The 23,612-nt window shown below is 39.5% G+C and overlaps 1 protein-coding gene across 1 annotated transcript; it reads right to left on the minus strand.

Moving 5' to 3' along the window:
• Positions 1-715: 715 nt before the first annotated feature.
• Positions 716-18,346, minus strand: LOC121948985 (RAS like proto-oncogene Ba). Its single transcript, XM_042494569.2, has 5 exons — positions 18,190-18,346; positions 5,456-5,660; positions 3,727-3,935; positions 2,572-2,749; positions 716-2,390 (listed from the first exon to the last, which is right to left on the minus strand). Exons 2-5 carry the CDS (start codon positions 5,567-5,569, stop codon positions 2,268-2,270), a joined length of 624 nt encoding a protein of 207 aa, XP_042350503.1. The 5' UTR covers positions 5,570-5,660; positions 18,190-18,346; the 3' UTR covers positions 716-2,267.
• Between the last annotated feature and the right edge of the window lie 5,266 nt (positions 18,347-23,612).

The following is a 23,612-nucleotide window of genomic DNA, read 5'->3' on the forward strand; positions in this document are numbered from 1 at the left end:
AGCATGAAGTCATGCTAGAGGTCAGTGGTATTTCCTTTCTTTTACACAACAGAGGGAAGAGACTTCCTGCCATCCTTCATGAGAAAAATATTTTCTAAGTGATATATGGTTTGTCTTTGCCTGGTGATGTAGTCAACCCTGTTTTCATGTTGTGAAATGAATTTTAGCGACCCGACCACCCCCAGGGGTTCAGCAATGACAGCCCACAACTGGTTCATCTTGAGGATAACGTTACACTCATCCTGCCATGTAAGATAAGCCTGTAAGGTTAATAAACACTGTGGTAGTACATCACTGTCAAATTCGAGGAAAAGAGGGCTGTTGGCATTCTTTTCTAGATGGCAGAAGAACAATCAATGCAAAGTGAGTAACTGCTGGGTTTTTCGACTAAACTGGGACACAGAATGCCCCAAAGGGAACAACAAATGACAACCATAACTTTTACTTCAGTGGGTAGTGCCAGGGTAAGCGTACAGTGTCTATACAGTAAGTGGTGAGAGCAGATCCAGTACCTCCACCAGCCAGCTGAGGGCAACATGTAGCACCAAGTGTAAAGGTGGGAGCAAATTCACTTTCAACTTAACCAGTTTCAAAATTCAATTACATCAAATGTGTGTTATGTCTTGCGACTTGTGTCTTGTTCTAATATAAAATCAAAACCAATGCTCTGTGTGCACTTGTGACATATGAGTATATTTAAAATAATGACCAGTACTTACAAAGAAAAAAGGATTTATTCGGCAACACTTTCGCTGCAGAGATAAAAGCACACTCATCAGTAGGAACTGAAAAAGAAAAAGGAGGACATATTAAGAAGAACGGTTTAGGCAGTGGTAGAAACATCTTGTTCACTGTAGCACTTGATTAAACAACAGTTAAGAAGTTGGCGCCCTCTTCAAAGTTTCACTCACACAGACAGAAATGTAGGTAGTAGGATTTTCTACTAAATGCACACACACTCAGGTAATTAACACGCATACTGTACATCCACAAACATAAGTTTGATTTTTTGTGATTTTGTTGGCACAAACTGTTTAAAAATCTCCAGTGTGACTCCATTCATCATGAAGTCCACTTCTTAGGTATTGGCAATGTAGTGCATGTTATTAAAAAGACAAAGAAATAAAAAGAACATTGGAACTTTAAAGAGTAATAAGACGTTATTGATTTTAATGCTATAGTGGACCAGAGGTGTCATGGCTTCCTAGATTGTCAGCACCAGTCTCACCGTGCAGACTCTTAACTTACAATAGTAGTGTCAAACAAGATCTGCACCGTGAGAAGGGTTGGAAGGGCCAGATTACTTGAACATAGCAACAAAAGAAATACTAGTTATCACATTACAACACTCTCTTCCCTGCCTCAAAATATCTAACAAATGTTAAGATATCTACATGAAGCTCCGTGAGCTCTGGGTGATGGACTACCTCACTAAAATTTGTAGGGGGGTTCTGTGACCAAAGAGTTGATTTTTCACCAACAAACTGCAAAGCATCTTTGGATTGATTTGCAGTGATCATGTAAGGTCTGATAGCAGTGGAATGAAATAACCCTGTTTGGCAACAAGTCCTCTGATTGCACTGATTCTCCTGTGGTCAGAAAATTACAAATCTGTGATTGGAAAAAAAATAATAAAATAAAATAACAAATTTCCAGCCATTTCAAACACACTCTGAAGTCGAAAATCAGAGTCTGGACAGGTGAATGAATGAGGCCAACATCTTCGATAGCCATGACATTAAGTGTCATAATAAATGATCACAGATGAGACAGACAGCAGCATTACAGCTCCTTGAAAAAAATGATGAACAGAGATTCAAGGGGTCTATACTAACATAGACTAAGGATTAAGCAGGTTAAGATTAAGAGCAGGGGAAGAAATTAAGAGCACTGTTTACTTGACAAAGACTCAACAATCCTGGTGTAAAACACACTGATCTGAAGTCAAAGGCAGTATAATCGCTGAGTTTAACAGTAGAGAATGTCTTGAGCAGCAGAGTTAGTGTCAGTGGCAGTTTGGTCATTGGCTTACTATGAGCCGTCAAGAACTGCAGTCCGAGTCACAGTCACAACAGTGGTTATTTTCCAATGAAACAGCAACTCAGATTTCATTAATCAAAACAAAAAAGAAGTGGTTGCGATTGTTCTAAACACTAAACTAAAACCAGCTAATTAAAAAATTTCATTTGAATGACAATGGCAAGGACGCTCTGCTTTGTTCCCCAACATAACAGTTGTAATGTGGGTTGTTAAGGTCCATGAAGAGTTCAAAGTAAACAACATCTTTCTCTGAAGCTCTTCTTGTTCTTCTTGTTTTTTCCTTTTCCATTTTTGTCTTTGTTTTCTGACATTTTTTTGCCTCGAACTTCACGCATCAGGTCAAAGAACACCTGAGGAGAAAAAAGAAAGAAATCAGCTAAGCACAGTTGTAATATGCACATCTGACATGGATAAATAATTATCCCAAATTGTAAATACATCAAGTGTGACGTGTGTATGTGTGTGTGTGTATGTGTGTGTGTGTGTGTGTGTGTGTGTGTGTGTGTGTGTGTGTGTGTGTGTAGGACACACCTTGTCAACGTTGGCTCTGGTTTTGGCTGATGTCTCTACATACTGGACGCCCCACTCCTCTGCCTTCCCTCGGGCCTCATCCACAGTTACCTGCCTACGCTCCTCCAGGTCCGACTTGTTCCCTACCAGAAGGAGAGGGATCTTGTCCTCCTCTGCCTTCACCCGCAAGATCTGCTCCCTGCCAGCACAGATTTTATCATTTGCTATTTTCACCACTTTTTGTTTGTTTTGATTGTGATAGAATCTAATATAACAGTTTTGCAGATGTCTTGATAAACTGAACCATTTTGAGAGCTGGTTAGCAAGATCAGTATAGAAGCCATTCAGGATTTTTTTGGGAGGGCTTCTGTTGCCTTTATTTCACAGGACAGTTTAAGTGTGAAAGGGGGCGTGAGAGGGGGCGACATGCAGCAAAGGAATCGAAGCTTCGGCCGCTGCGGTGAAAACACAGCCTCTGTACATGGGGCGCTGCTCGATCCACTGAGCCCCCAGGTGCCCCCGCCATTCAGGATATTTTGTAATTGATTATTCAAGTATGTCTGTTGTCAAAAATTCTCAATGGCATTTCTATATTTTAAGAAAATGAACAATTTCCTTATTTACAATAGAATGATAATGGAATCAAACAATGATTCCCAGAAAGATATTACAATGACAATTACTGTACTTCTGGTTTGTCAAGATTTTGCAGGTGTATATGGTTCTACAATTCTGCTGGCTGAAATTTCCATTTGAGCTTCAGTATATTTGTTCATGTTAAAGACAGGTTATCTATATCCTATCCAAACCTCCCTGCCACAACAGAATATAATATTATGTAACACACTATACCAAATCATCGGAGCAAATCTGTAATGCAAGTTATATTTTTTCTAAACGCAGAGCTCCTTAACAATCTTCTTACCTGAATTTGCATTTTCAATTTGGGACATGGTACTGGCAGTTACTTTATAACATTTCTTAGACTGAGATGGGGGAAAATAAATTGCTTGTTTGTGGCCCCTGCCTATAAATTCTACAACAAAAATGTTGTCAAGCATCACATCAGATAATGGTCACCATGTACTCGTTAATATGGAATTAAATTGTAGTTGAAGCTCCAATAGGTGCATCATTTGTGTTTTCACGCAGAAAGATGTAAGCAGGATACAGTACCTGAATTCCACAGTGGCAGTGAAGGACTCATGCTCTGTGATGGAGAAGACCAGCAGGAAGCCCTCACCGCTGCGAAAATAGTTGTCCCTGATGGCAGCGTAGTCCTCCTGGCCGGCTGTGTCCAGAATATCGATCTGGACCTCCTCCCCATCCAGAACCACCTTCTTCCTGTAGCTGTCCGCCTTAGTGGGCTCGTAGTCCTCCACAAACTGGGGATGAAAAGATACATTTATTTGCAATAATTCAAGCGTGGAAAATGTTATCACGTGTATGTAAAGCATAAAGAATTGGTAAAGCATAAGCAGTTATGCATACACAGCCCATACTGGTTGAAATGGAAGATTATCTGAGCCATCAAATGGACATCTGACAAATATGCTGCTTGGAAGGAAAACCAAATGCGACCAGTGTTGCTGTCACAGCAAACAACATATTTGGTCAAGCAAGCAGTGGGCTAAAGAAAACTATCCTTTTTACAAGAAGAAATGTAAACCTTTGGCTAGTGTTGGCGCACATCTATGATATAGGAGCCAATTTTGTTTCCAAAAACCATGGTTTTACTTGCATGTAACGGATAGCTTCACTGTTACAAGACACTTAAAACTGTTTTATATTAAAGGTTTTCCATTGGTGATCCACTGAAAGGATGACTTTTTAATCTTTTTAGAGGAAGTGCTGACAGTCAACATGTTTAGCAAACAGGTGATATCTAGATTAGGAAATTGGATATGAAATAAAAAAGTTAACTTGTTAAACAAAGAAGTACTCCTGACCTGACTTACTGTTACAACCCCACCTATAATGTGCAATACGTTATTATGTGAAATAAGAACATATACTGTGCAATAAATACCTTAGAAGTGAAATAAAATCTTTTAGTATGCAACATATTACAATGTGAAATAGCATTTTATGACGTGCAATGATATATTATAACTTGTCATAATATTGCTAATAGGGGTAATGGCATTGACAATATGTACACACAGTAGCTGCTGATATGTCACTTCTTTTTTATGTGTATAGCATGTTTGTGTGTACGTGTCTGGGTGTGAGTGTGCATTTAAGTGTGGAATGGTAATGTACTGTTTTTCAGCTGCAAAGCAAATTCAATAAAGACAATAAAGGCATTCTTCTTCTCCATCTGCTATCCAGTCACCTTAAACCCACAGCAGTATTAAAGGAATACTTCAACCACAAAATAACCATCTGTAGATCAATTTCTTGCCCTGCGTTACCTTGAATTTGTGAGGAAAGCTTTGTTTTTCTTGCAGGCCTCCACCGTGAACACTGAATCAAACAAAGGGCAAACATTCTTCATAAATTGAAGTAAACAGGGGCTGCGTATAACAACAGCAAAACTACCAAAACATCTCACACAACTTGTGCTATGTAATCCAAGTCTCATTTATTCAGTCGTATGCTCAGTGCTTCACGAGACGCATGCATTTTCATGAAAGCATTACAATTTAAAACATGTCAGTACTGCATGAGTTGTGTGAAAAAGCATAATTTGATATAGTTTTGCTGTGGTTAAACATGGCCCCCATTTACTCCAATTCATCAACTTTTTCTGTTTGCTGATTAATTGTTCTCTGTGGAGACATGCCAGATAAACAAAGTTTTTGTCGCAGATTCAAGGCAACACACAGCGTGTAGCTGATATACAAATGGTCATTTTGGGGGTTAACTATTCCTTTAAGTTGTTTATGGGGTTGTGTTGACTCACCTCATCATACATGAATTGCAGAGTGAGGGCCGACTTTCCCACGCCTCCACTGCCCACCATTATCACCTTGTGCAGCGCCAGAGAGCTCTGGTTTTTACTTTTACTGGAAGCCATCACTGGATTCTTCTTTGTGTCTCTTTCACACACACATGTACCCACACCCACGCATACACTTCCTCTGCACCCAGACACTCTCTCGCAGAACCTGTGAATGACAAATGGAAACACATCAATACCTACAGCAACTAACCTCCGCACAGACAGAACCCAAGTGTGTGGACAGATGACGGTTGTTACTTAACAGCTTTCCCAATGACAGTAACTGGCTGTGCCAAGGTGCTAGGATTTGCTCCAACAAATCTTGACTCCTAACCCCCACCCTTCCCATTAAAGTGCCAAATTGCCTACTCATGAATCCTAGAACTTTATAAAGTTCGCCATCAAAAGGTCGTTGCAGCTGATCACAAGTAATGAAGCTATCATTCTCCGCTGTGAAACTGCATTTAGGGATAATTTAAAATAGGGCATCGTGCTAACCTCGTTAAAAAGAAGGGAGATGTCATTGGCCATCTATCTACAGTATATGGGCCCTGCCCTCAGAAGGTGAAAGCTCAGAGTCAATTGCTTTTACTTGACTTCCATATCTTCTATCTCTGTCAGGCATAACTTCCAACAGAGTGAAAACTGACTACGTTGTAAATCTCTGCCAGTCGTGCCTTTGCCTGCACAGCCTTTTGATAGACAGGAAATGATTGTAGCAAGACTGTCACATGTGCACAGATTCATCAGATGACAAGTCAAAACAAATCTGCATCTGCTATTTTCACAAGTGCTACTTTGGTTGTTATATCTTTGACCACAGGATCACATTTCTGTATGATAGGCCACGTGGGAAGCAAACCTGTGCGCTTATTGCGAAGAAATTAAGAATTATAGCTCTATCAGCAGACATTACCATAAACAATGATTGGATATTGGCACAAATTTCAATACTGAGCATCCCTAGTTTGACTGTAATTATACACTGCATTAAAACAGCCATAAACATTGGCACTGATTGCCTTTTTAATGATAGTTTAATCCTTCAGAGACAGGGCCTGGCATTTTGCCTTTCATTGTAATGTTTGATAGTTGTACGTGAATGACAGAAAATGAGACAAAAGTGATATCCTGTGCCTCTGTATTATAGGGTTCATCTTACCCCTGTGACATTGTCTTGGGGAGTTCAACCGAGCAGCCAATATCCTGTGCACTTATGACACAGCAGAAGTCCAAGCCCATCATTTCCAATGGAGGAGCCTCCTGACACAAACCCACTGCCTTCTGTCTGATTAACACTAATGACATCCAGCTTTCATAAGTTAGCCCTTTGGTAAATACTGAACTCAGAGTGTCAGCACACACTGTTTGCTATCTGGGCTCCACCCTGGGCAATCCTGTTGGATAAGTCAATAAGCACCCAATAACCACATACCCAGCCATTTACTCACTACCAACTATAACACACACACACACACACACACACACACACACACACACACACACACACACACACACACACACACACACACACACACAGTTGAGCATCTGGCCATAATGTAAATAGATGTCACATAAATGCAAACTAATGTCATTTTAAGTCAAGAAGCAATTGAGTTGTGACAGATACTCTCACTTGGTATCCTCAAAGTCTGTCTGCCAGATGACTCAAGGCTGTTGCTGTCACATCATGAGTATCCAACCTCTTATTTTTCTTTACCTTCCCTATCCTATCACTTTATATCTGTAGAGAGAGAGGCATCTTCCCTACTCTCGGGATGTCTCGCTAATGGGAGCACTGAGCTGATTCATGGCATTATTCCCAATCTGCTCCTCCCTAACAGTAAACATTTCACTTCAGCTCATACAGAGAGAAGTGTGTGCACTGAGAGTTAACCAGCTGAGGCTGAGCAGAGAAAACAATTCTGCTGATGGCACAAAAAAAACTCACACCCCCATTTTTACATTAAAGGGATAGTTCAGGTTTCTTTAACTGAGGTATTTAGCAGTAGACAATATTTTACATACAGTAGATGTCAGTTGACATACCCCCAGTTTGGACAAGCAGGCTGAAGTCTGACATGGAAGCTAAGCAATTGATTGCTGTGGAAGAGTCAGCAACAAAACATATTTTATCCATGTAAAATAGTCTTGGTATATGCTATATTGAGAATATTTTCACTGCTTTACCAGACAGTGATTGTCAGACGGTGACTTCTAACTGGAAAACAAGACCATTACATCGCTCTCTTAAGGGCCAGACTCCATTGAGAAGACCAGTAATTTAACATTGCCGAACACTGGAGCTGATGTTCTACTGCTGCTTTGATCAGCTTTTGTGTTTGTGTTATTTTGACTCTGCATTTAAAAGTTCTGATTTGCCAAATTCACAAAATAACAAAAAAATAACTAGCTGATTGAGACCACAAGGGAATAGCAACTCCAATGTTCAAGAAGCTTAAATTTCTGGTTTTGTCAATGGAGTCTGGTGGCTTGAATAATAGTATAAATGGGGAACTGAAGCCATGAACAGCTTCCCTGGTGGAATGGGCTGTCTGACAATAAGGTCAAGTGGTTAAAATACTGTCAATATAGCGTACAATTAAACTGATATTGATTCTTTTTAAGGTGGGGCTTTTTTTAAGGGATAAAATATGTTTTCTTGCTGACCCCCATCCACAGCAGTAGATTGCTCAGCTTCTGTGTTAGACATCAGCTTGCTTCTCCAAACTGGGTGCGTGCCGACCGGGATCTAATAGGCTAGTAGCTAGTAGTCTGATAGGTCTAATAGTTTGAATAAGTACCAAAAAAAACAAAAAAAAATTCCAAACTGTCCCTTTCATTAGAAATGTAAAGATAATGTCACAACACTACAGAAAAAAAAAATCAATCAATTTTCTAATAAATGTGCATGTGAGCATTTGCATTGTCCAAAAGCAAAGGGGAATGTATGGTTTGCATCAAATTAACCTGGACTTCAGCAGCTACAGTGCGATGGCTGAGGCTGCTAAGGACGTGGCATCATGGTTCCACTCTCCCTGACCAGGAAGTCTGACCTGTGCTCTTCCTGTCTTTGTTATCGGTGACCAGGCCAGTGAAAGGTCTTATAGGAAGGATATCCACAGAAACACACACGCAATTACACACCTTCTGAAAAAAACTACACTAAACTCAGCACTTATGCATAGGGGTCACTTTCTAAATTATTCACTTGTAACCCACTTCTCTGTGCACATGTACACACAGATCCCGATGCTATAAATAAAGCAATCACAGTTAATAAACTGAAGGGGAGGGGAAAATATGTTTCCACAAGAAAGTGCTTAGTACAACTTTTCCAGAGGAAGTTCAAACCTTAAGACAGGTGTTTCACCATACTTCCACCAGCTGCAGCTTAGCACATTGCATGGAGAGACATTGGCAAGGGGAATTCATATTTAGGCTTGACCCAGATATGGAACTGGAGTCTGCTTGGTAATGGCCCTTTTTAGGGGGTGTGGGGTTATGGAGAAGGAGGGGTACAGTCTAACAGACCACACTAAGCTCCTGAAATATAGATGACACCAGTGTGTCAGTGTGGGCTACAGGAATTCATTAAGAGTCCCTTTGGAGAATGGGCAAGTGTTCCCTTCCTGCTCATATAAAGACTTTGGCATGGGTGCTCCGAGGTCTGCCAGGACTTGCACACATACTAATAAAAGTTTATGGCAAGCATAGAAAGCCAAAGAACTCGTGCTGATGCTACCAAGTTTTGCACATAGTTAATTTACCTAAAATAAAATATGACCACCAATAATCCATGCTCTAATTTAGGGCCCTGATAAACCAAGCCAGCAATAGTGTGTTGGTCCATATTAGCCTGTCAGTAAGAGTCTTGTCACCCTATTTTTTTATGTGTTCTGCAGCATTGACCCTTGCCAATATTCTTTTGGCTGATTCAGCATGTTGAATCATTGTTGGTGACAGTCCGTCGGTGAATAAAATCAACCCAAGTGGCAGTTCAGCCTTAGTGCACAAGAACAGAAACGGAAGTGAGCAAAGCAAACAATTGGCAAGAGGGCGCGAGATTAAAACAACCTTTTTATATTAGGTAAAATTTTACCGTGGTCTGCTGGTATGGAGAGCAATTTCTTCTCACACAGGCGCAGAATGTATGAGCTATCAGGCTGTTGTCTGCAGTCTTTAAGGTGTGTTCAGGTCCAGCTTTTTGGCTGACACACAGGCAACGTGAGGTAACGCAACAGTCATCCTTCAGTGCTGCCAAGCAGCAACCTCAGAGTCTGAAAAAGCCCGTGTTTAAGTGCCAAAAACTGCAGTTCTTCGAATGGCCACATGAGACTGCCTCCAAAACAGAGTCAATTCACCATAGACGCCATGTTAAAATGCCAAACTTAAGAGCAGAAATAAACATTTTAACAGCCTGTTACAAAAAAACTCTTTAAACTAACAGTCCATAAACCAAAGGGTCATGTCACAGTAGCTACGCAGGTTGTTTATGAAGTCTATGGTCGCCACTATTACCTTGATGTCGGTTAGGTGTACATGGGCCTTAATATAGCTTTGACTGATTAGGATGTCCATTACAATTTTATCACTTAATTGTCTTATTCTAAAAACTTTAAAATGGTGACTGGCAACTAATCATACTCCTATTTTTCATCTTCTCTATTTCTATTCTATTTCACATGCAGAAGATAGGAGTTCAACTGGTGCAAACAAACCAAGTGTTACTGATCAAATTCAAAGCCATGCACTGAGATGCCCGCCTTCCATTCTAAGCGGAATAAAAAAATCGCTGAAATTATGTTTGTAAATTTAAAACATCTGCGCTACAAATGCAGAGGACCTGATGACTCTCTCTTTCTCTGCATTCCTGAGGTCACTGGGGTGAGGGGATTTCCTCTCAACATCTGATGGAGAAAGCAGGGGCTTTTCTGGACAAATAACAACTCACAAATTCCCAAGGATCTGAGAGGGAGACTGAGAGAGGTAGCTGTTTCTCTCATCATCAGTGGGTTAATGAAGTCGACCAAAAACAATCTGCGGTGGCCTAGGGTGGGTGCGGTTAAACTGAAACATTGCAAAGTCGCTCTGATGCTATGTGGATATCCAACTGAAAATTTGGTTGTGATGTCATTTGAGAGGGAATAATTACAGTGAAATTTATTCATTATACTTGCAAAACACATTTTTCACCACTACCTCTTGTTACATCTGAACAGATTCCTCCTTGCTAGTTCTGCTGCCAGCAATACACAACTTGCTCGCTAATGAACGAGCAGGAAGATTCTTGCTGTGTCTCCTCCAATTTCTATCTTTCCTAGACAAAAAAAACCCCTTCTTCATTAGTACTGAAGCAAATGTGAAGTGCTGTCTGAGTCCTTTGCTTTTAGGAAGCTACCTATCGAACTAGTCAGAATCACATCTCACTGTGGAGAAAACAATATAACCTAGATGAGTCACCTCAGTCATGAGGTTTCTGTAAGAATGGTTCTTCTGAAGCACTCAGCAACTGGGACTCAAGATCCTAAAGTTTGTTTATCACAGAGCAACCAATGATGCACAACTCAAGAGCAAATCACAGCAGAGGCATTGCAGAAGTGTTTTTAGTCAGGATTCAGCAGTTATAACAGTCACTGCCAGTGGAGATAAGGAAATGATTTGGCCTACTTAAAAAGACGGTATATAGCAGCGTAGAAGAAATCCTCAAAAAGCACCCCACAATGCATACTAACAACTCTTGGCTAGGAGAGCGCACAGAGAAGCCTTTGACACAACCGGGCAGCAGGCCGGCAAGCAGGGAACTAAATCCTCTCTGTGGTGCAATCCCTCCTACTTCAGCAACGCTAAGAGAGCTGTTTTTTCAAAGACATCTCTAGAGTGGTTTTTGCTTTTCTTTTTTATATGGAAATCATCATCAAGGTGCAAAAGTAGATGACTGACAGACAGCCAGAAGAATGACTGAGGCAAAACATCCCACCATATTGCAGTAGTGTATATAAAGAGCAAATACACTATGACAGTGTTATGAAAAAGCTTTTTTGGGAGAAACCTTTCACACACAACAGACATCTTCTCTAACCTCCCTGCAGCTGATGATCTTATCCAAACACTCATGTCTTTCCCATTACTTAAGCATTCCACTGGATTGGTTCAGGGTGGATAGAGAGAAGAGTTCAGATCTTGGCATGCATTCACTAACAAATCTATTCGTTCCTGCTGAGTAACTCCCAACTGCCCACTACCTATCTCCAACTTGCAATATATTTCTTCATTTGCCTGACGGTAAACACAACAGGCTCAGTTACATACCACCTACACTATACTACAGGCCTGCGGTGCTATCATGGTTGGCAATTTCGGGAAGTTGTAAGTTATGACAGCAGCACAGAAAATTTAACCTAAAATCCCCTGGTATTCCCCTTCCTTGCAGCTCAGAAGTGTTCATGCAGCATATGTTGCTTGTAAACTTTGCTCCTTGGTGCTTTCAGTTCCATTTTAAAAAGCCTGGACAGTCAAGCTCACTCTGCCGTGCAGCACTTCCATGCTGGAACCACACAGCATACTGCAGCCTATTAGCTATAAAAATTATGGCCTTGTCTGGATGAGTATAGAGCCCAGTCAGAATGCAGGTGTGTATGAATGGATGGATGAGCAGACAGTGGAGCAGAGTGGAGGGAAAAGAGGCTGAGTGAAGTGATGCGAGTGAGAAGGATCTCAAATCTCTTCACTCGGTACATACCTCCTTCTCTACTCACATTGTGTCATTATAGATGGCAAAACTCAGTTCGTCAGGCTACAAATATTATATGTATATATACACATATATATATATATATATACACATATATATATATATATTATATATATATATATATGGTTAAGTTGTGATAGCATGCTCTCAACAGACAATTAATGTTAACTAGCATTGAATGGGTTACTGCTCATAATTTTCTGAATACTCTATGGTTTAACACCGACACACACAGACACACACACACACGCACACACACACACACACACACACACACACACAGACACAGACAGACACACACACACACACACACACACAGACACACACACACACACACACAAAAACAATGGATTAGGGGACTCAAAATGACTAAACTAAGCACAGTTCTTGTGCTTAGTTGTATATTTGCTACGGTAAATATTAGTTATGGCTGCAATGCCCTGTTACATTTTTTAAAGAAATACTTCAACCCAAAAATGACCATTTGTAAATTAATTAGTCATGCCAAGTTATCTTAAGTTTGTGAAGAAATTTTCTCTTGCATGCCTTAATGGAAAATGGCAAGCATATTGATTTATTGATTGACTAGAGACCATGTTTGACAACAGGGAAACTCTATCAACGCATCTGTTTGCAAACTCTCACGCAACGCATGCAGTATAATGCAAGTCTAACGTATCCTGTCATATGCTCAGTACTTCCCAAATGCATCTTTTTTTTTTTTTTTACTAAAATGTTGCAAAACACTTCTGCTTAGGAACAGCACACCCTGAGCATCTCTGAGCATGCCTGAGCATGTGTGTGTATGAGCTCCGACTGAGTTGAGTTGAGTTCACGCAGGCATGCCACGTCACGTCACGTCACGTGCGTGACACTTTTTTATACTGACATAGTAGTTCTAGCAAAAATGCATGTGTTTGGGAAATACTGAGCCTAAACGTGGATAGATGAGACCAGGATTATACTGCACAAGGTGTGTGAGAATTTGTAAGCAGATGTTTGAATATAGTTTTGCTGTTGTTAAACGTAGTTCCCCAATCAATCAATGTGTTTGCTGATTTTTTTCTTTGAATCATGCAAGAAAAAAAAGTTTTCTTCGGGAATTTAAGGTAACACAGCATTTACAAATGGTCCTTTTGTGGGGAAAGAGTCAAACACAGTCTTCACACAAAACCTCTGCAACAACCTAACAAAGGTTGGCAGGGCCCTGGATGACAGCAGATGGTTAAGCAGAACGGATGTATCAAAAAAGTTGACTTCATTCATCATTACGCTCTTCAAACAAATATTTGCAATATTTTTTCCTCTATCGCGTAGGAAATAGGATGTACTGCTTTTCATAATTGGTCCCTTACACACAGAGCAATCATATCTACTTTATGTATGCCAGTATGTCATATTGGCTGCCTTGGGGGGAAGAAAAATCACTTTACCTGTAAAATAATTAATTCCCTTGCAAGAGGAAAAAAAATAAATAAATTGCCCAATTCACACATCTGAAAAGGAGTTGGGAATTCCCTGCAAAATCACATTGCACATTTAGTAAAACTTTCATAGACCATAGACAATATGATTTAATTCTTCCTATTTTTTTTTACTTAAGTTAACAAGAGAGAAAAACAATTCTCCTATGTACCTGTCTAGCAAGATGTGCTTTAGATCAAATATTTTGTCAGACGACTGCTGGGACTGTTGTCGACAGATCCCTGCATATTCTTCAATGGCCACATGGGCGATTTTTTTGAATTCCTCAGGCACAGTTAGCATAGAAATTAACTGACATTCAAACAAAATGTAGAAACCTCCCTTCCTCCCAGCTGACAGAAGGCAGACAATTGATGGCAGCGAGGTATGCACTTATCCACATTACTATCTCCTGCACGTAATCACTCACTTTCCAAGTCCAGTAGAAAAAAAAGGCCTGACATCAGTCTTTCTGCCCTTTCCCTCCACTTCCACTGCCAACATCATTAGCAGATGGTTTTCTGACTCCTGTGCCGTTACACACCAAGAACCCAGGTCATTGGGGAACCTCATCAGAAAATGAAAACCTGATCAGAGAAGCAGATGGAGCTCTTTGATATGAGCCAACCAGGTTAGGTTTCAATTTAAATGAGGGAAATTTATTCTTGCAGAAAATGCTTGTCAAATTCTGATAAATTGCAGTGAAAGGAGGGAAACAGAGGGCTTACTATTAAGAAAAACATTCAAATGAAGAAGAGCATGTTTGGAGCTACGGGGATAAACATCCTGATCTTCTTGACAGCGAGAGAGAGAAGGAATGCAGAGCCGGCTCAGCCTCATTCACAAGACCTTTCTTCAACCCTGATGTCATCTGCTTGCAATGGGTCTAAAACTCTGCAGAAATATATCTATGCCAGAATGAACCACAACCCAGCTGTGTTTTTGTTTGTGTTAGGCAGCTACAGTGTCAGTCAATGCAGATCAAGGCAACTACCTTCATAAAAGTCAAAGGTTTCACCTACCTTCCTTCTAAATGTTTTTTCAGGCATTTTCCTGAAAAGTCTAAAACATTATTTTCTAAATAAGTAGTTATATACTACAGTTGGGAAAAAAATAAAACTTGGACCTTGTAATCGGAAAAATTCCCAGCCATCAGTAGTTGAAATACATAACCATCTGCATCAGATTTTAAAAACCTGGAGGATACTAGTGGAGCCTTGCAAGACTGCAGAACAATTCCTGAATTGGTTTCCCCAAGCATGCTCCGATTGTGCTGAAATCAGCATTGTACTCATGAGTTGTTTATGAGGGGGATGACTGTGTGTCATTCCAGACGTGTTAACTGTGATACTCAGTGACACTTGCTGACTGGCTGACTTGAACTTAAGCAAGATGGCATTTCAATAAAACTCGGATGTCTATGCAGTAGAAAGACGCAAATACTTTTAAAATTGATACTACATGACAAAGAGAAAACAGAGAGAAAGAATGCTAGGCAGAAAACCTACAACTATTAGAAAGCACTGTGCCACACCAGACCAATAAGCGTGTCTGCTGGTGGGTGACATAATGCAAAAGTGTATGGCCCTTCGGTCAGAAACAATCTCATTTGACAGTTCACAAATTAAGCAGAGAAAAAGGCAACACAGTAATGGAATGTGGGTTTATATTTGATCAGTGCTGCTTAGTTTACCATTGGTTTTAGTTTTTTTCTGCCTTTTTTCACTGTGCAGGAAGCAGTATGACGTATTTTAGTACGTCAGTAGTAGTGTTCGTTTAGTAGTAGTATTTTAGGTGCAAAATAGACAGTGTAGTAAGTGTGCAATACGGATGATGTGTACTGTAGGAGGGATATCTAAGTAGTGGTTAGATAGAGGGAAGTTCACCACGGTGCATTTACACACATGACACACATTGTTTTGATAACAAGCTGGTTAAAAATCTGCAAAGTATTAATTTATCTCTCAGGTTTATCTATCAGCAAACTTAAAATGGGAACGCACAAAAGAAAAAAAAAAAATTCAGCCTCGGAATTGTGGGAGCCGCAGCTACTTTCACTGACCTACGTAGGTGTTGTGGCACTACACAATCATGAGAATCTGTGATTTCACTCAAACTATCATTATCCTCCAAGGCTTTTTAACCAGCTGCTAATTGTCTATTCACTGTTCTGGCCCTTGGGACTGAGCAATCCTGTCATGAATAATATTGGATAATGGTTGTTTGCTCTGTTTGATCAGTGACCATGTTTTTTAAGCAGAGCCCTACATGTATGTGTCACACTGAGTAATGTTATAATCTAAACCACCTGCAGTGGGTCTGGGATGTAGTAGCAGCGCTCAGCTCTTGTTGGCTATAGAGAATGGAGTCTGAGATTCAATGTTTACCTCGAACTCCACCACAAAACACAATTATTAATTCAGACACGTCCAGAGGCCCCGGGCGGATCACTAGTTCCAACATTTAATCTTTACAAACCACACATAACAACAGAAGAATAATCAAGAAGTAATCCACACACTATACAACTCTCAACTTTTTCATTTAAATAAACTGCAGATTTACTACATATTTGATTTTCTTACTTTCATTTTCAATTACTCTACATTTGAGTCATTTTTGTCATCAAGAATGCTCCATGTTAGACCAGATTTATTGTGATTCTCTGCTTGCAAGTTTACAACCTTAGATGACTATGAGTTTTCTTTTACTTTATTTCAACTCTTTATGTAGGACATTTATATTGTGTTTTTTTCTTCTTCTGTGGAGCAATTGATTGCCTTGTGCCACATTAGTCAAAGCTAATGTCTCAGGACTGTAAAATCTGTCAACAACAAACTGGCTTTGGTTAGGGATAATAATGCCTTAGGGGTGTAGCTGTCAGATAAAAGCCAACAAACATTGACTGAGTGATTGATTATCATTTCACGACACATATTAAATAAATAACATGTGAAGCACATCCCTAATGCATACCACAACATCCTGTATTTATTCGGTAAAGAAGACAATGGAGAAAAGATGATAGAATAGCCTGTTTAAGTAATTTTTAGGTTGTCTAAACTAGGCCTTAATTACCCCTGAGACCCAAGAATCTGGATGATGAATTATATTTGTCACTTTCCCCTGATACCAAAAAAGGTGTTATTAATGAGATAGAATAAGTGCTGCTTTGCCAACACTACACCAATTCCCCTCAACCTGTCTGCAAACAAAAAAAGCTGATAAGAGCTGAAAACGCACCATCTGCAAAATATAGCATCAGTAAACACAACAGTCACTGCTCAACACCAAATACACGTTAGTTATCTAGCACCCATATACTGTACACTTAAAACATCCTCTGATTGCACACAAGTTACTTCTGCCTTAAAATACTGAACTGGTGTGGCATTTTGTATTTTGGTACAAGTGGCAACATTTCCTAGCTGCCATTAGGAGTAAAATGCCCCGAAAGCTTGGCACAGGGATCAGCAGAGGTCCTTCTTAAATGGGTTTAATCGTGCCCACTAGAAAATGATAGATTTAACTCTACAATTTCAGAGTAGATTAGTAGATTAATTTAGTAGATTGTTCATAACGGGAATAATACAGTATGTGGCCATGCCTGCACTGGGCTCCAAACAAATAACTAATACATGCTAATCTGGTGTGGTGGAAATTTCAGATACAGTCAAAACAGTCACACTAGAGCTTTTGCTGACAGTCAGGATTGAACCAACGTTAGCTGAGGAAACCATGAACCAGCTTGGGTGTGTCATCTCCTCAGGGGGAAAACTTTCCAGCACAAACCAGTTGGCGTAATTCTCGACGGGAATATAACTTACAGCTGCTAATTTTAACAGCAGACTGGTAAAGCACAATATTAGCTTCACTAAACCACCCGACAACACATACGTTACAAACGCTCAAACACACAAGGTAACTTAGCGCTAGCATAACTCTTGAGTTTACATTAGCTTTATAAGCTAACGGCAGTTGACCATCATCACAAAAGCTCAGAAACATGGACTTTGGTAAAAAACGGCTATCACCGTTAGGTGAATGAATGCAAACACATTTGAAAATATTTGCGATATCAGTCATTAAAACAAGAAGCAAACACACAAAGTGCCCCCAAATATAATGCAAATTGTGTCCACACCAGTAACCAAAAACAACGCTAGCTAACCTATAGATAACTTGCCAGCGAATATTAACGTGACGCCTAATGTTAGCGTTTAGTATACTCATATATACTCATTTAGTATACATGCCACGCATACAGCGACACTAATTAATATATTTAAACTCGTTATTTAAACACACGGCGACTTGGCATCGTATTTGAACGTGTCTTATTTTAAAGTGTCACCCCTCGGGGTCCACTGGTCGCTCGTCCTTCATTAACACAGGTGTGGTACTTTATTACTCTCTAACGGTCGTGTACAGAAACACACAGTTGTTACACTACATCAAGAAATTTCGGAAGCCTTACCAAAGCAGGATTTGTATTTCTGCCCTCGGTTGATGTTATCTTGATGCCTGCATTAATGGAGCATTTGGGGACATTGGTTCTCCAAAAGCAAACCGCTCCTGCAACAAAAGCCCCACCTTCCGGATGTGAAAACTACATATGACGGGATGTGACGTCATATTCCACTCACGCTCATTTTTTTTTATTTTTTTCTTTACTGAGTAAATGTTTGAAAAGCGTTAGAAATTCTCATGCCATAAAACTTGTGGCGCTGATAACAATTTCTGATTTAATCTAACCCCCCGTCTGCTGTCTTCTTATGTTGATTTTTTTTGTCAATTCTTTAAAAAAAAAAAAAAAAAAATGTTTGTTAGTTTGGTTTGTTCAGCATCAAAGATAGAATTGATCTTTATGTCCTAAGATTGTAGTACCGTACGTTTACAGGGTGGGATCTATTTCGTTTGACACACTGAACTGTGCAGATGAGAATATGCGTATATGTAAGAGTAATAAATGAGTTATTATCATTATAAAAGTTATTATTATATTCAAAGTATTTAAATATTGAAAAAAAATGTTTTGTCTATGATTTTAAAAAAATTGATTTTAACTGAAGTTATTCGCAAATTACAATGTTTGATGCAGTGGACCCAATCAATGCAACAACTGACTCTTGCTTAAGGAAAAAAAAGAGAAACAAATAATACCATAAGGTCCAGAAATCCACACAGTAACATGTGTGCTTTGTTTCAGCTTTTGACTACTTACATAACTGTAGGCTTGCTGACCATTTTCAAATGATATTAATAATATTAATAATATCGTGTTGTTTTTTAACCTACAACTTCAGGCCTTTGCACAATAGAATAGAATAGTATTACTGTCTACCAAGGTGGAATTCAGCCTACCAGACAACATAATTTAAAGAGGACAAGTAGTTAGTAAAACAAACATTGACAAGGTCATTAGAAACATATTAAACCATCTCATATCATTGTCTGTGGTTTAAAATCCATCAGTCACTTTGTTCAGAAAATTGATTGCACTTGGGTTGAGGATTTTGGAATAAAATAAAGTTTCTTATGATGGTTTACAGGATGATACACAGCTACACCTACAGCTACATCATTTTCTTTTATTAGGTTATCAATTAATTTAAGATTATTTTCTTGATTAAAGTGGGAGACATGAGGAGAGAAAAGCTGTAAAGTTCTGTTTACACTTCAACTGTAAGGTCTTTACAATGTAATCGAAATGTGAAAACTTGCCCATCATAAATTCCCAATGCCCATGGTGATGTTTTCAATCATCTTGTTCCACCAAAAGTCCCAAACCCAAAGATATTCAGTTTACTATCAGAAATCTTAGAAATATTCACAAATCATTTCTTTCATGTTCATAATAAATTGATGATCAGAACTGTTCCAAAGCAACCAGATTTCCAAAACTTGACAGAACTGACACAGTTTGCAAAGTGGTTAGTTAAAATACTAAACCACTGGCTTCTTAAAAAATATATATCTTCATCTTTGCCAAAACACTAACACTGGTAATCTGTAGGACCAGGTTTAATTAAACAGTTCTAATGAGACTGCATGCACTTCTCTGTGCTACAAATTGCTGAAATCTGTGGCCAGCTGCATTTTCTTCTGATAGCAAGAGAGTATGTTAGAAATGCCTGGCTATTTCCTTCTCAAAAAATTACAGAAGGAAATATGGCTTCAGAAAACAGCATGCCATCCAGCAATTTTTGTTTGGACAGGAGGATGACAGCAGCAATTGAAATAGGAGGAAACATATTCCATTTGGTTTCGCCTTCAACGCTGACATTGTTTTGACAAAACACTGATTTTATCTTACCTCAGAATGGTTGCTGTAGAGAAGTCACAAATGGTCAGAGTTTCAGAAAAGAAGCCAAACACACTCTTATGATAGTATGATTGAAGAAATCCTGTTAAAATGCATATTAAAAATGGAGCTTTGTAAAGCTCATATGGTACAGGTAGTACAATGTTTTTTATTGCAGTGCAGTAATAAGGCCATCCATGACCCTGAAAGAGAATAAGCAAGCATAGAAAGTAAATGGATGGATGATAATGGTATAGTTGGGTTTTTTTAGTTCATATTTTTAGAGTTGAATAAATGCTTGCCATTGTGCTCTCCCAGCAGAATTTGTTAGCACAGGTTGGCAGACGTTGGCCTCAAACATGAGAAAGAATATTAAGGTGTGCGCTCTTTATTTTCTCTCCATTTTAATTGCAGCAGGGGAGTAGAGCACTCATACAGAATGTTTCAGGTCCCAGCCCTCTTAGCATATGGCACTGATGAAAGGCACTTACGCTCTGGAGGTTTTTCTCACATATATTCTTGGACAAAAAGCAGAAACCTTTCACTAGATGAAACATGTTATAAAGAATTCCAGCCTCTGTGAATAGGAGAAAGAAAATCTACAAAATGTATGTTAGCCTTCATCAGGAAATTTGATCTCCGTTAACAACAGGATTAATATGTTGAAAATCTGTTTTACGTAGAAAAGATGTCAAAATACTTATTTCTAAACATTATCAGTGTTGGGAAGGTTACATTTGAATTGTAATATTGGGCTCAAGAAGCCTGGTTTTGTGTGTTATTTTTTGTTTGTTTTTTCCCTCTAAATTATTATTGTTATTTCTAAGTAATTAGTGCCATAACTAAATTAAAATTGGCTGAATAAATCCATTGAGAGACTGAACTTTGCATAAAAAAATATAATGGAAGCTGTCTCAGACCCCTCTCACTCCTTACACGCCCTCCCCCAAAAAAAAGAAAGAAAGAAAAGAAGGACCTAGAACTTGGTGCTCTGCCCCTGCCTGAAATAGATAAAACTTATGTTTATTTGTAATTTAATTACAGTTATACCCCAACGCAGGACTTTATCATTATATCAACAAGTTAAATGCATTGGGATTGAAAGCCCCTATAGGCAAGGGGGGAGACACTCAAGAAATGATTGTATTTGCTGCACTGTTTATATTCAGTGTCTCCCTCTGGCCTTAATGAGGATTTCAACCTTGTATGTTTCCTCTACTTGTTTCCCCTCTTCATCCGTAGCCTCGGTAAAAATAAATGCTTTAGACCACTGAGAACTTGGAGGCTGAGTAATGAATGGCACTACAAGAACTCTCTGCACTAGGTTGGCCTCCATGGCTCTACTTTGTTTTGTTTCTTTGTCTCTGTGGAGGTAATGATGTGACTGATTTTATACACCTCTGAGTATAAATGTTGAGGATCCCTTAGTACCATGCCATACAAAAGCTAAGAGCTGAAACATTTATGTGCTCTATTCCCCTGCTGCTATTAAGGTGAGAGGAAAATAAATTGAAGAGCAGCATATTGGGAACGCAGACCTTTATATTCTTTCTCCTGTTTTAGGTCATATTATGCCCGCAGGCCATAACTGATGCATTTTCACAGTCCCCGGAGAACCAGCCATTCCTACAAAAATACGCTGTATTCCAGCACAAAACCCAACCACTTGGAACCATCTATTTACAATTATATGCTATTGAATAACTCTTGGCTGATAGACAGTCAGGGTGTCCCACAGCTCTAAGCAGAGGCAGCAGACCGTGCTAAAGTCTTGCTGCCTCAGCCAGATAATGATGCCGGCTCTAACTGTAAGGTGTTTTTATTACTTGTACGGCTGATTATTTTTAGTCTGTAGGTTTTCTGTAATTACTGACAAGATACATGTCAACTTTTTACATTTTATCACTGTTCACTGGCAATGCATTGTAATCTCTCCCCAAGCATGCTCTCCGTAAGACCGGTAAAAGTAAACATTTTAATCATCTCAACACCCACAGTCTGGATGCTGGTGCAACTATGTGCAGTGAGTACAGAATGCACCAGTGACACATCTTTATAGTGCTGACAGTTCATGCCATATTAAGCCTATGCTCTTTACTTTGTATATCCGTCTACCATCCTCATTATTAAACTTACTCAATATATTTTCCACAACCTTCTCCTTTTGCATCTGTTTGTACATTAATTTATACACTGGTGCATTCGCTTCTACTGAAGAAAAGATTTACAAATCAGTTATGGCCAAAACATGTTTTGAGATCACAGTGACCCTGACCTTTGACCTCCAACCCTCAAAATGTAATCAGTTCATGGTTCAGTCCAAGAGGAAGTTTATGCCAAATTTGAAGATTCAAGGTGTTTTTGAGATATAGTATTTATGAAAATGAGAAAGGTGAGTTTACAGTGATCTTGACCTTTGACCTACGACCACCAACATCTTATCAGTTCATTGTTGAGTCCAAGTGGATGTTTGTGCCAATTTTGAAGTAATTCCCTCATGGCGTTCTTGAGATATCGCATTCATGAGAACAGGACGGATGGACAACCTGAAAACATTGTGCCTCAGGCAACAGCTATCGCCGGTGCTGCAGCAGAAAAAAGTCCTTAACTGAGACATGTTGACAAAAGCGTTAAAAAGGTTTTGCTGACATGTATATTCCCCCTTTGTGTCTTTAAACTTGTACCTTAACAAAAGAATAGTGCACATCTATTTCAAAGCAGGCTTGTAGGACGAGAAGGACATAGTTTGTAGACAAACTCCTGCAGGCAAACGGATTTCATGCCTGATGAAGGTTTAGTTACTGAAACATCGCAATCAATCTATTTCTTTTGCAAGATTGACAGTGTGCAGGAGATCATCTTTAAAATTGTACCTCGTACCAAGTGTAAAAATCTGGATACTGAGAGCATTTTAAAGTCACTTCAAATTCATGCAGAGAAAAAAAAGGGCCTGACTTCCTATGTCTGTGTATACAGATTTCAGACATTCAAAGCTTTCCCTCGTTACCCTCACTGGAGGTGAGCACAAACACTGACCTTGACTAACTGGTTTCGATAAAACCTAGAAAGCTCAGGAATCAGTAATCTGCAGACTTATATGCACAAATAAAGCTGGCAGGCGGATTTGAGACCATAACTCCACGCAGTCAGTGCTCAGTGAGGGGGAAGAAAAGTGCACTGTTGTATTTGTGCAGATGGGAGGGCTGTGTCTTCTTTGGCAGGGGATGATAAGATGGTGGGAGGGAAAAACACAGGCTGCAACAAACCTAACCCTTTAGCTTCTAATTCTGTGCACAGCCTCCACTCCTGAGCAATCACGGTCGCTGTGGGCTGCCAGACACCTGCGTGGTTTCGATGCGGTGGCACTTGTACCTGCACAGCTCTTATACTTGACTTCAAAAGCCTGAAGCTGGGGCCACCCTGCCTACTAATACACACCACTGCCAGTGTTCTCTCTTCATATCGGCACTCACAGTCTCTGTAGGCACACATTCAATTTTAGAGAAGCCTGACAACAGTGCTTTCTCACACTGCCTCCGCCAAAGGCACTGCAATCAACAGGGTTGACGGATTTATTCCACATTCTCCAAACACAA

This window comes from Plectropomus leopardus, chromosome 10 (genome assembly GCF_026936395.1).
Source record: "Plectropomus leopardus strain MGB_pleo_1.0 chromosome 10, ASM2693639v1, whole genome shotgun sequence".
NCBI classification, from domain to species: Eukaryota; Metazoa; Chordata; class Actinopteri; order Perciformes; family Serranidae; genus Plectropomus; species Plectropomus leopardus.

What these genes read in the sequence shown, in the direction of transcription:
- LOC121948985 (XM_042494569.2), bottom strand. Translation starts at nt 5,569, where the DNA reads ATGGCTTCCAGTAAAAGTAAAAACCAGAGCTCTCTGGCGCTGCACAAG. An exon ending in TGCAATTCATGTATGATGAG is followed by an intron (nt 3,936 to 5,455) that starts GTGAGTCAACAC and finishes TTTCATCCCCAG; the next exon opens with TTTGTGGAGGACTACGAGCC. An exon ending in CCAGAGCCAACGTTGACAAG is followed by an intron (nt 2,391 to 2,571) that starts GTGTGTCCTACA and finishes TTTTCTCCTCAG; the next exon opens with GTGTTCTTTGACCTGATGCG.